Source organism: Pipistrellus kuhlii, unplaced genomic scaffold, assembly GCF_014108245.1.
Source record: "Pipistrellus kuhlii isolate mPipKuh1 unplaced genomic scaffold, mPipKuh1.p scaffold_m20_p_35, whole genome shotgun sequence".
Classification (NCBI taxonomy): domain Eukaryota; kingdom Metazoa; phylum Chordata; class Mammalia; order Chiroptera; family Vespertilionidae; genus Pipistrellus; species Pipistrellus kuhlii.
The window spans coordinates 3,751,985-3,765,374 of record NW_023425535.1 but is presented as its reverse complement, the minus strand read 5'-3'; the positions used below and the strand labels follow the sequence as shown (position 1 = coordinate 3,765,374).

The 13,390-nt window shown below is 39.9% G+C and overlaps 1 protein-coding gene across 5 annotated transcripts in view; it reads left to right on the top strand.

The window, feature by feature from the left end:
- The window catches only part of SHLD2 (shieldin complex subunit 2), a 130,579-nt gene that overhangs the window by 107,024 nt on the left and 10,165 nt on the right, over window positions 1-13,390 (top strand). For all 5 annotated transcript variants that reach the window (XM_045570695.1, XM_036461223.2, XM_045570694.1 and 2 more), the window contains 2 exons: window positions 4,571-4,799; window positions 9,113-9,228. In XM_045570695.1, the coding sequence (XP_045426651.1) occupies window positions 4,571-4,799; window positions 9,113-9,228 (345 nt within the window). The remainder of the gene's footprint in view (window positions 1-4,570; window positions 4,800-9,112; window positions 9,229-13,390) is intronic.

The window sequence follows — 13,390 nt, the reverse complement described above, 5'->3', positions numbered from 1 at the left end:
GAAAATCACATGATCATATTAATAGATGCAGAAAAAGCATTTGACAAAATCCAGGACCCTTTTTTGATAAAAATATCAATAAAATAGGAAAAAAGGGATCATACTGCAACATAATAGAGGCCATTTATGACAAACCTAGAGCCAACATAATATTCAATGGACAAAAACTAAAACCATTTCCCTTAAGAATAGGAGCAAGACAAGAATGTCCACTTTTTAAATTTTTATTGATTTTTTACAGAGAGGAAGGGAGAGAGATAGAGAGCTAGAAACATTGATGAGGAAGAATCATCGACCAGCTGCCTCCTGCACACCCCCCACCAGGGATGTGCCCGCAACCAAGGTACATGTCCTTGACCAGAATCGAACCCGGGACTTTTCAGTCTGCGGACCAACGCTCTATCCACTGAGCCAAACCGGTCTTGGCAAGAATGTCCACTTTTACCACTCTCATTCAACATAGTACTGGAAGTCCTAGCTACAGTAATCAGAAGAAGAAATAAAAGGCATCAAAATTGTAAAGGAGAAAGTAAAACTGTCATTATTCACAGATGACATGATATTGTACATATAATTAAAATTTAAAATAGAAAGACTCCACTAGGAAACTACTATACTTAAATGAATTCAGCAATGTAGCAGAATACAATATCAACACCTAGAAATTGATGACATTTTCATACACTAATAATGATCCACAGATCTCTAGCAGGGTCGCCTAAGACCATCAGAAAACACAGATATTTACATTACAATTCATAACAGTAGCAAAATTACCACTTCAAAACTACAACTAAAATTACAGTTATGAAGTAGCAACGAAAATAATTTTATGGTTGGGGGTAACCACAACATGAGGAACTGTGTTAAAGGGTCGCGGCATTAGAAAGGTTGAGAGCCACTGCTTTAAAGATATGAAGAAAAAATTCTTTTAAAAACCATTTTTTAATCAAGAAAACTTTTTTAAATAAAAACTTTCCTTTTTTAAGACTTAACCAGAAAAGGGAATAGAATAGTAGAATGATGAGTTCATAGCATGTACTACCTGATAAAAGGATGAAGAATAAATGCTTTAAAAAGAATTTAAATAGAATATGGAGAGGAAGGGAGAAGAATGCTCATATAAACTCATAGACCTCACTAGTATATAATAAGGCAAAGATAAATGAGATAAAAGAATGTCTGGAAGATAATAGATACTCGGGCTTCTTTTTGTTGTTTTTTTTTTTGTTTTTTGTTTTTGTTTTTGTTTTTTAACAGGTGAATGCATGAGCTAGTGAGTAGTGAACGAACATGCTTGAGGTTCCTGGTGAGTCACACAGTTAGAAATGAGGACAGTCAGTGCTCATGTGGATAAATAACCAACTCCCAGAGTGTGGGTGATGATGGGCAGGAAATCGAAAAAGAAAAAGAGGATAAGCTAACGATGTCTTGTTTTTGGATAAAATATAGAATAGAAGAATAATTTACCTCTTATTTGTCTTTTTAAAAAAAATATATATATTTTATTGATTTTTTTACAGAGAGGAAGAGAAAGGGATAGAGAATTAGAACCATCGATCAGCTGCCTCCTGCACATCCCCAATTGGGGATGTGCCCGCAATCAAGGTACATGCCCTTGACAGGAATCGAACCTGGGACCTTTCAGTCCACAGGCCGACGCTCTATCCACTGAGCCAAACCGGTTTCGGCTACCTCTTATTTGTCTTTTGAGGATGATTAATTAAAAAGACAGAGGGCAGGGAGAGAAGGTATGGTAGCTAGTTTGAAGGGATTTCTTCTAAGAGAGATTAAACTTATTTTGCATGATTCCAGAAGTCAAGGAGAAAGAAAACATCCATCTCTTCAGCCAAATTAGCCAAATAAACATTCACTCTAAGTTGCAGGCAGAGCACCCCTTACATTCTAGGGTCAATACTAAACCCATACAGGAACAAGACAAGATTGTCCACTTTCACCACTCTTATTCAACATAGTACTAGAAGTCTTAGCCACAGTGATCAGACAAAAAGAAAAAAAAAAAAAATCAGGCATCCAAACTGGAAAGGAGGTTGTAAAACTGTCATTATTTGCAGATGACATGATATTCTACATAGAAAACCCTAAAGACTCCAACAAAAAAACTACTAGATTTAATAAATGAATTTGGCAATGTAGCTGGATACAAAATAAACACTCAGAAATTGTTGGCATTTTTATATACCAATAATGAACTCTCAAAAAGAAAAACTAAACAAACAGTCCCATTTACCATTGCAACAACAACAACAACAAAATTAAGATACTTAGGAATAAACCTAACCAAGGAGGTAAAAGATTTGTACTTGGAAAACTATAGAATGTTTAAAAAAGAGCTAGAAGAAGATATAAGTGGAATATACCATCTTATGGATTGCTAGTGTTGTATCATAAATCAGCGAGTTAGATATGAGACACCTTAATGAGCCAACTAATTAAGAGTCTTATTGCGCGTGGGTTCAGAGCAGATTATCTCTGTCAAATTCTGAACCAAAAACACGAAGAAAGCTTTCTCTATTTATATGCTTCCAGTTCTTTGTCTCCCAAATATGGTTTTTCCGGACCTCCTGCTGACTTTACAAAAAGCTTTGTATAAGTTAATTTTTAAAAACTTAAATGTAAGTTGTGAAACTATAAAAATCCTAGAAGAAACTGTAGGCAGCAAAATCTCAGACATTTCACATAGCAGAATTTTCACTGATACAAGGCCTAGTGCAACAAAGGAAAAAAATAAACAAGTGGGACGACATAAAATAAAAAGAAAAGAAAGCGGCATCAAAATGAAAGGGAACCCATTGTATAGGAGAACATATTTTCCAATGATACTTCTGATTAAGGGGTTAATTTCCAAAATATATAAAGTACTCATATAATCCAATAAAAGGAAGAGAAACAATCCAATTAAAAAATATGCAGACATCCTAAATAGAAACTTCCCCAAAGAGGATATACAAATGGCCAAGAGACATATGAAAAAATGCTCAAAAATCACTAATCATCAGAGACATACAAATTAAAATGACATCTGCCAAATAAATAATAAATCAACAAATGACAAGTGCTGGCGAGAATGTGGAGAAAACAACCCTACTACACTGCTGGTGGGAATGTAGACTGGTGCAGCCACTATGAAAAACAGTATGGAGTTTTCTCAAAAATTAAGAATAGAACTCCCTTCTTTAAAATTTTATTTATTTTTTAAAAATTTATTTATTGATTAAGGTATTACATGTGTCCTTATCTCCTCATTACCCCTAACCCCCCCACTCATGTCCCCACCCCCCTGTTGTCTGTGTCCATTGGTTAGGCTTATATGCATGCACACAAGTCCTTTGGTTGATCTCTCCCCCTGATCCCCACCATCCCCTACCTTCCCTCTGAGGTTTACTATTTGATCGATGCTTTTCTGTCTCTGGATCTGTTTTTGTTCATCAGTTTATGTTGTTCATTATATTACATAAATGAGTGAGATCATGTGATATTTATCTTTCTCTGACTGGCTTATTTCATTTAGCATAATGCTCTCCAGTAACATCCATGTTGTTGCAAATGTTAAGAATTCCTTCTATTTTACTGAAAAAAAAAAAATTCCCATTTGACTCAGCAATACCACTTCTAAGAATAAATCCTAAGAAGCCTGAAACATTGTTCAGAAAGAATGTATGCGCCCCTATTTCCTTAGCAGCACAATTTACAATAGCTAAGATGTGTAAACAGCCCAGGTGCCCATCAGCAGATGAGTGGATAAAAAAAAAGCTGTTGTACATTTACACTATGCATCTGTAAAAAGGAAGGGTCTCTTACCCTTTGAGGTAGCCTGGAGGCATCTGGAGAGTATTGTGCTAAGTAAAATAAACCAGTCAGAGAAAGACAAATATCACATGATCTCACATATCTGGAATCTAAGTAACAAAACAAACTGATGAATAAAATAGAGCCAGAGACATGGAGGCATGCAACAGGTAGAGAATTCTCAGAGAAAGGGGGTGGGAGGGAAGAGATTAACCAAAGAACTTATATACATAAATGGACATAGATGATAGTGCGGTGAAGTCCTGGGGAGGGAGCAGGAGTGGGGGTAAGGGGCTTCATGTGGGTGGGAAGGACACTTCTGTAATAATTTCAGCAATAAAGATAAATTAAAAAAAAAATAATGAAGCCGCCGAAACTGGTTTGGCTCAGTGGTAGAGCTTCGGTCTGCAAACTGAAAGGTCCCGGGTTCAATTCCAGCCAGGGGCATGTACGTTGGCTGTGGGCACATCCCCGGTATTGGGTGTGCAAGAGGCAGCTGGTCGATGTTTCTCTCTCATCGACATTTCTAGCTCTCTATCTCTCTCCTTTCCTCTCTGTAAGAAAATCAATAAAATATATATATAAAAAATAATGAAGCCATAAGTGAGTCAGATTATCTAGGAAAAGAGTGAAAAATAGAAGACCAAGAACCAGATCTTGGGTGTAACTTACAAGTAAATCAAAGACATAATTGTAAATGTTTGTAAATGATAATTTTGTCCTATAATTTATCACTTTGTTTTTGTTTTTGTTTTTGTAGGAGTGATTCTAGTCAAAGCCCAGATTTTAGAGCTAGTGTTTCACGCTGCAACAGCCCAAAAAATAGTTATAAATGCTCACAGTTCTCTGAAGAGCATTTTCTCTTCCCTTCCCAACATCACGTATACTGGCTGTGCAAAGTGTGGACTGGAACTAGAAACAGATGAGAACAAGATCTACAAACAGTGTTTTAGCTGTTTGCCATGTACTACAAAGAAAATATACTACAGGTAAGGCAACTAAGCCAATCAGATGGAAGACATTTATTTATTTATTTACTTATTTATTTAAAAAATATATATTTTATTGATTTTTTACAGAGAGGAAGGTAGAGAGATAGTTAGAAACATCGATGAAAGAGAGTCATCGATCAGCTGCCTCTTGCACACCCCCCACTGGGGATGTGCCCGCAACCAAGGTACATGCCCTTGACCGGAATCAAACCTTGGACCCTTCAATCCACAGGCCGATCCTCTATCCACTGAGTCAAACCAGTTTCGGCAAGACATTTATTTTTATAGGCTTGGAAATGAGCAATAAATTACATATATCAACTCTTACTTTCTAATGAGAACTAATTAGAGCTAATACAAGAGTACAAAATTTCCCAAGTGATAAATAGCTATTTTTGAAAGCAAATATTGCCCAGTAATCATAACAGGATTTCTAAAAGCGGTAATTGGGAAATTTTATTGTCTTGAAGAAACTATTCCAATTTCTTACTTGGTTTACACTTTTAACCAAGATCTCTGTGTAGAAGCTCAGTCACCCACCTTAACGAATTATCAAAATGTAAAGGTATTATATGATCTAACCTTTGAGTTGTGGGATCTAGTAAGGCGTTTAATCTTCTGGACTTCAGTTTTCACAACTTCATATTAGAAAATATGGATCCCAAATGTTCTATGGTAAAATGACTAACCAACTCAATGAAAAACACATTGTTTTTCAAATAATAAAAGTCAATTCTTGCAAAATCTTTTTATTTTTGCCTTATAAGTTACATGCCTTTACAAAATAGCAGTGTCTATTTTAGACCCTTTTCATTCCCCCTCCCTCAAAGCCCCATGCCTATTAGTAGTTGCTTCTCATTCCCCTTCCACACAAATCAGCTTTTGGATCATTCCCACTTTTTGTCTGTTATAAATAACACTTGTATGGACATTCATGTACAAATTATTGTGTGGATATATGTTTTCATTTCTTTAGGATATACTCAGGAATAGAATTGTGGGATTATATGGTAACTCTTTGTTTAACCTTTTGAGGAACTGCCAAACTATTTTTCAAAGTTACTGCACAATTTTACATTTTCACCAGTTATGTATGAAGGTTATAGTTTCTCCACATCCTTTCCAGCACTATGTATGAATATCCCTTTCTTTAAAAGTACATAGAGTATATGATTCATATTGTTCATGTTATTTGTTTCTTAGAGTAAGTATATCATGGCTTGTCTTCTCTGATAGCGCTTATAAATCTTCCTCATTCTTTTTGTGTGTTTTTTAATCCTTACCTGAGGATATTTTTATTTATTTTTTATTTATTTATTTATTTTAAAATATATCTTATTGGTTTTTTACAGAGGGGAAGGGAGAGGGATAGAGAGTTAGAAACATCAATGAGAGAGAAACTTTGATCAGCTGCCTCCTGCACACCCCTTCCTGGGGATGTGCCCACAAACAAGGTACATACCCTTGATCAGAATCGAACCTGGAACCTTTCAGTCCACAGGGCGACGCTCTATCCACTGAGCCAAACCGGTTTTGGCTCTTTTTTTCTTCCTTTTCTTTTTGTAATCCTCACTGGAGGTTATTTTTCTATTGATTTTTCAAGAAAGTGGAAGTTGGAGGGGTGGGGGGGAGATAAACATTGATGTGAGAGAGACACATCTCTTGGTGCCTCCTGCACAAACCCTGACTGGGTCCCAGGATAGAGCCTGCAACTGAGGTATGTACCCTTGACTGGAATCGAACCCAGTAATCTTCAGTCAATGGGCCAACGCTTTATCCTGTGAGCCAAACTGGCCAGGGCCCAAGGGTATTTTTCCATTGCTTTTTCTGGGTCTAGGGAACCTGCAATCGAGGTATGTACCCTTGAATGGGGAATAGAACCCGACCCTTTGGCCAGTGGGCCAATGCTCTAACCACAGAGAAAACTGACCAGGGCTTCCTCATTTTTTTTATTGCCATGTAGTATGTCATTGCATCATGTACTGAAAATTATTTATCTACTTTCCTATTTAGTTACATGCCAAAGACTTTGTTTCTGATAGGAAAAAAAATCCAATATTTTTACTGGGGATGTGCCTGCAACCAAGGTACATGCCCTTGACCGGAATCGAACCCGGGACCTTTCAGTCTGCAGGCCGCTGCTCTATCCACTGAGCCAAACCGGTTTTGGCTAATCTTTTTAATTCAGACAATGTTTTCTTTATTTCTAGTTGATCCCTTTTCATATCCTCATAGGTCTCGTTTATTTTATCTGCCTTTTCTAAGAAATTCTTGAAAAACCTTATAAGCGTGGTTTTGAACTCTATATCCAGTCACTTTTTGTCCTTCATTTCTTTTGTTTGTGATCTGTTTTCTTGTCTCGGCATTTTCGCTGCTTCCCTGAGTTGGTAGGGTGGCTTTGTGTGTTGAGGTGTCCTATATGGTTCAGTGGGTCAGCCTCCCAGTTATCTGAGGTGGACACTCTTGGTGCACCCCTTTGTGGACTGTGTATACAGCCTTTTGTAGTTAAGTCTTAACTGTTGGTATCACTGGGAGGAACTGACCTCCAGGCCAATTGGCTGTGAGGATCAGTTGTGTCTATGCCGGAAGATAGCCTTATTCAAAAGCCTCTGTGCTCAGCTTGAATGAGGTGGAGTTTCAGGGTGGAGCCTACAGCCTTGGCCCCCTGTCAGCCCCGCTCTATGAGGTTCCTGAGTCTCAGTGTTCCTCAGTGTCCTTTGGTACTTGCTGCAAGCATCACCTTTTGTAGGCCTTGCATTTCGCCCACTACTGGACAGTCTAGTCTTTCCCCCAATGAACCCGGAATTGGGGTTCAGTGCAGTTGGAAATGGGGTTCAGTGCGGTCTGGAGCTTTTGTCTCCTTCCTGCTAGGGCAATCCAGTGGCACAGTCAACAGTTAGTCCTCTGAGTGCAATGTGTGCAACTCCAGGGCTCTGCCTTTTGCTGCTCTCCTTAGTTTCCACCTTACAGCCCAGATTCCCTCTGTATGAGCTTGGGTCCCTAGGGTCTGGTTTAGAACTGGGGTTCAGTACAATCGGAACTGGGGCTCAGCACAGTCCGGAGCTTTTGTCTCCTTCCCTCTGGGGCAATCCAGTGGCACAGTCAACAGTCAGTCCTCTGAGCGCAATGTGCGTGACTCCGGGGCTCTGCCTTTCGCCGCTCCCCTGAGTTTCCGCCTTACAACCTAGAATCCCTCTGTATGAGCCTGGTTCCCCAGGCTCTCGCCCAGAACTGGGGTTCAGTGCAGTCGGAACTGGGGCTCAGCACAGTCCGGAGATTTTGTCTCCTTCCCGCTAGGGAACACATCCAGGCACTCAGCCGCCCTCCTCTCCGGCTCCGTCCTCTCCCCACATGTGCACCGTGTCTCTGTACCTTAGGCTTTTACAGCTCCTCTGGTTTTCCTTCTGGTTTTCTCTTTCCTTCTCGTTGTAGAATTTCCAGTCAGTCAACTTTTCTGTAGTTCTGTATAATGTCCACTTTATATTTTAGATGTATTTTAAAAAATATATATTTTATTGATTTTCTTATAGAGAGGAAGGGAGAGAGATAGAGAGCTAGAAACATCGATGAGAGAGAAATATCAACCAGCTGCCTCTTGCACACCCCCTACCCGGAATGTGCCCGCAACCAATGTACATGCCCTTGACCAGAATCGAACCTGGGACCCTTCAGTCCGCAGGCCTACGCTCTACCGCTGAGCCAAACCAGTTTTGGCTTTAGTTGTATTTTTTGAAATTGTTGTGTGGGGCTGCAGTTAGGCGTTTACCTATGCAGCCATCTTGGTTTTCCCAGCACCTTTATTTTTATTTTAAAAAAATAATTTACACAGCAATGTAGAATTGTTTTCTTACATTAGAATCTGAAGTTATAAAATGAATATGGAATAAATGAAATTGATTATTTGAAACTTTTTTAAAAGCCCTTCTTTTGCCTGGCCTGCATAGCTCAGGGGTTGAGCATCAACCAGGAGGTCAGGGTTTGATTCCTGGTCAGGCACATGCTCTGGTTGCAGGCTCAATCCTAGTGTAAGGAATGTAGGAGGCATCAAATCAATGGTTCTCTCTCATCATTGATGTTTTGTCTCTCTCCCTCTCTCTTCCTCTTTGAAATCAATAAACTATATTAAAAAAATAAAAATAATAAAAATGCTTCTCTTCTTTCTAGGATGTTTCAGAACATCCTAGAGTTGCTTTAGAAATTAAAATTAACCCTACATAAAAACTCAGGGCTTTTTGAAATTATATTGCATTTATACATTTTTTAAAATGTGAAAATCTTTTGAAGGTCATATGCTATTTCCTCTTTTGTAGGCCAGCTTTAATGACCATAGCTGATGGACTATATAAGGTCTGCGTTCATGTAGGATCAAAGCTGATGGAGAAGATTCTTCTCAACATTTCTCCTGACTGGCTCAGCAGAGTTATAGGTAAGGTGTCCCCATGCCATGTTCAGATTCACCCATGTCAGGAGTGTAGAGTATGTGTAAGGCAAAACTTGCTCGACACAGGTCTCAGCACATGAATAGAAGGAAGCCAGCACCTAATCTCTTATTGCTCAAGTTGTCAGTTGGTAAGCAAAATCACTAGGATCTTAGTTTATTTATTTATTTATTTATTAAAAAAAATCTTTATTCAGATTATTACAGATATTCTCTCCTCTCCCCCCACCCCACGCCCCCATAGCTCTTCTCCACCTGGTTCCCACCCTGCCCTAGGCCTCCTCTCTCTCCTCCCTCCCCCCTGCCCACTGACCTTGTCCATAGGTGTAAGCTTTGTCCAATCTCTTCCCACACTCCCTTCTCCCCAAGAATTGTCAGTCTGCTCCCTCTGTTCATCAGGTTTTTTATTCATTTGATTTTGAGGTTCACTTGTTGATAGATGTGTATTTGTTGTCACTTTGTTGTTCATAATTTTTCATCTTTACCTTTTTCTTCTTTCTCAGAGAATACCCTTCAGATTTCATATAATGCTGGTTTGGTGGTGATGAACTTCTTTAGCTTTTTCTTGTCTGTGAAGCTCTTTGTCTGACTTTCAATTATGAATTATAGCTTTGCTGGGTAGAGTAATCTTGGTTGGAGGTTCTTGCTATTCATCACTTTGTATATTTCTTGCCACTCTCTTCTGGCCTGCATAGTTTGTTGAGAAATCAGCTGACAGTTGTATGGGTACTTTCTTGTACTTAACTGTTTTTCTCTTGCTGCTTTTAAGAGTCTCTCTTTGTCTTTTGCCCTTGGCATTTTAATTATGATGTGTGGTCCTCTTTGGATTCCTTTTGTTTGGGGTACTGTGTGCTTCCTGGACTTATAAGTCTATTTCTTTCACCAGGTAGGGGAAGTTTTCTGTCATTATTTCTTCAAATAGGTTTTCAGTATCTTGCTCTCTCTCTTCTGGCATCCCCATTATTTGGATGTTGGTACGCTTGAAGTTGTCCCAGAAACTCCTTATACTATCTTCATATTTTTTGCTTCTTTTTTTTTTTTTTAAAGTTAGGTGTTTTTTACTTCTTTGTATTTCAAATCTTTGACTTGATTATTGGTACCCTGTTTTCCCGAATATAAGACAGTGTCTTATATTAATTTTTGCTCCCAAAGATGTGCTAGGTCTTATTTTCAGGGGATGTCTTATTTTTCCATGAAGAAGAATATGGTACACATTTATTGTTAAATGAAAATAAAGGAAATTTATTACCTATATATGGTATGGTAGTACGGTAGTTGTCAACACAAACCAGACAAACTGTGAATCCTACAGTATCAAGAATTTACTCATTTATTCAATGACAATCATGTCATCATCTTCTGGAACATCATCATAACAATCCAATTCCTGAATTTCCTGTAACTCCATTTCTTTCAGAATCAGTGGACCAAATCTCTCATGTTTAGCAATAGCACTGTCTTTAAATGAGTACTTCTTGTCAAGGTAGCCTGCTCGCAGTGCATTTGCAATGCAACTGTCAGTGATTTTCTCCTATGAATTCTTCACCCAAGTCACAACTTCTTGCAATTTAGGTTTCACAAAGTTTCAACGCTGATTTCTCTCCATTCTATTTTCAATGTAGTCATTAATTTCCATGCGCAAATTGTCTTTGAATGGCTTGTTTATTGCAATATCAAGAGTCTGGAGATAGGCCTGTCATTCCTGTGGGAATCATTATCTGATCTATTTTTTTTTCCGTGAAGAAATGTCTTCATGTCTTTAGCTCCGTGAGTGCTGGCTGCATCCCAGACTAGCAGACCTCTTTGGCTCCCTCGCATAACAAGCGGCAGCATTAAATCGACCCACTTCCTTATAACAGCTTGTGTGGCCCAGGCTTTTTCAGTTTCAAGAATAAAAACACCCAAAACACGTTCAATCTTTTCCTTCTTGCCCTTAGAAATGATTAAAGGTGGGATTTTAGTGCCATCCAGTTGAATTGCCAAAATACAGGAAACACGTGCACTTTCATAAGCAGTGGAGGGAATGCACACTAAGGAGGCACCCCGCTGTTCAATTGTTGTTTGAGATGATTGGCCCATAAACACTGCAGTTTCATCCATAGCAATCATGTTGGAAAGATTGTATTTAGAGAAGTCAGCATCATCAATAAAAGACTTGAATGCAAGTGCTCGCTTAATAACTTGAGTATCTTCCAACCTAAACAATGTTGTACCGGTAGATCTCCTTAAAGACAGTTCACTTCGCTGAAGGAAATTATCCAGCCAGTGTTGTGATGCTTTGAAGTCTTCGGGGGCTATGTCAAACTGTGGTGCCATTGCAAGGGCAAATTCTTGAATCTGAGCCAAGAAAAAGACAAGAAAAAGCTAAAGACAACCTAAGCCTCTGCTCTCCTGTCAACAACCCATTCACAGATCAGGTCTTCCAGCTCGGAAAATAATGGTTGCCGACCTGATCCACACTTTGCTTTTTAGTATTTCCCTTGTCCACTTGTTCAATGAGGTTACCATACTCTGCTCGCCATTTTCAGACCAATCGGATACTCACATTTTCTCTTTGCAGAAAGCAGTAAGATTTCGGCCCCAAGAGTCTTCCACGATTCCTTTCTTGTACTCCACGAAGTAGCTTTTTCTTTTTGCGCTCATTTCTAAGGGTAAAAAAAAGGAATTGGGGTATCAAGTTGAGGGGAGGGGGATCACTTAAAATGACACAGGGGGGATCAGAGGGGGGAATCAAAATGGCACAGGAAAATCAGAGGGGGGGATTATGATTTTAGCAACTCCTTTTGATCCTCCTTTGTCATTTTGATTGCCCCCTCTGATCCTTCTGTGTCATTTTAAGTGATCCCCCTCTCCCCACCCCTGTGCCACTGAACACCTTCACCAGACATCCCCCCTACCCCTTTATCAGACATTTACCCCCTGGGGCCTGCCTGGGGACTGTCACTGGGCTTGCTGGGGCCTGGATCTGGGCTGGAGCAGGGTCTGCCACTGACTGAGAACCTTCAGTCATCATGAGGGCGGCCGCAAGCATCAGGTAGTGTCACCAGAGACAGACCAGCACTCACCACCTTCACCGCATCCCGTCTGCTCTAATCCTCCTGTTCTTCTACATGCATCTGCGAAAGTCTCCTCCTCTCTCCCGCCCCACACTCACCGCTCACTCTGACCTCCACTTCGCCTCCACACAGCAGTGACGTCAGGACTCTGAGTAATGGCACTGGTTGCTAGACGCCAGTTGGGGTGGCCCTAGCGACCAGTTTACAGTAAATTTATTTTTCATTCTGAGACAGAGCCGGGGGGGGGGGGCTTATTTTTTGGGGAGATGCCTTATATTTCACTCAGAAGGAAACCTGTAAGTAGGTCTTATTTTTGGAGGATGTTTTATTTTCGGGGAAACACAGTATCCTCTCGTCTGCTGTTGAATATCTGTATATGATTCTTAATTTCAGTCAGTCTATGCTTAATTTCTTATTGGTCCTTTTTCATATCCTTGAGGGTCTCACTAAATTTCTCAGAGGTTTCTATGAAGATTATTGAATAACCTGATAACTGTGGTTTTGAACTCTATATCCAATATTTTGTTTTCACCCATTTCTTTCATTTGTGACTTGTTTCTTTGTCTCCGCATTTTGGCTGCTTCTCTGTGTTTATTTCTATGTACTGGGTAACTGCTAAGTCTCCTTGAGATGATAGAGTGGCCTTGTATGTTAGGTGTCCTATAGGGCCCCATGACTCAGTCTCCCCAGTCACCTGAGGTGGATGCTCTTGGTGCACCCCTTTGTGGGCTTGTTGCAGTCTTGTAGTTAACCTTGATTGCTGTAGGTATCACTGGGAGGAATTGACCTTCAGGCCAGTTGGCTGTGATGACCAGCTGTGTCTACGCTGGAAGGTCTGTTGTGCAGGAGACACCCTTATGGGGCAGGGCTTGCTTCAGTGAGTCTTTGGTGCTCACTGAATCTGCCTCTTGATTGTGTCTCTTATGGATGTGAAGAGTTGTAATCCAGTATATTCTCATTCTGACCACTGGGTACCTGGCTCTTGGATCTCCAAGGATGTGCAAGGTCAGCCACTGTCTAGGGCCACCCTGCAGGAGCAACAGAGACATCTGCAGATTCCTCCTCTTTGTATGGGGTTTGGAGGTGCCCAGATG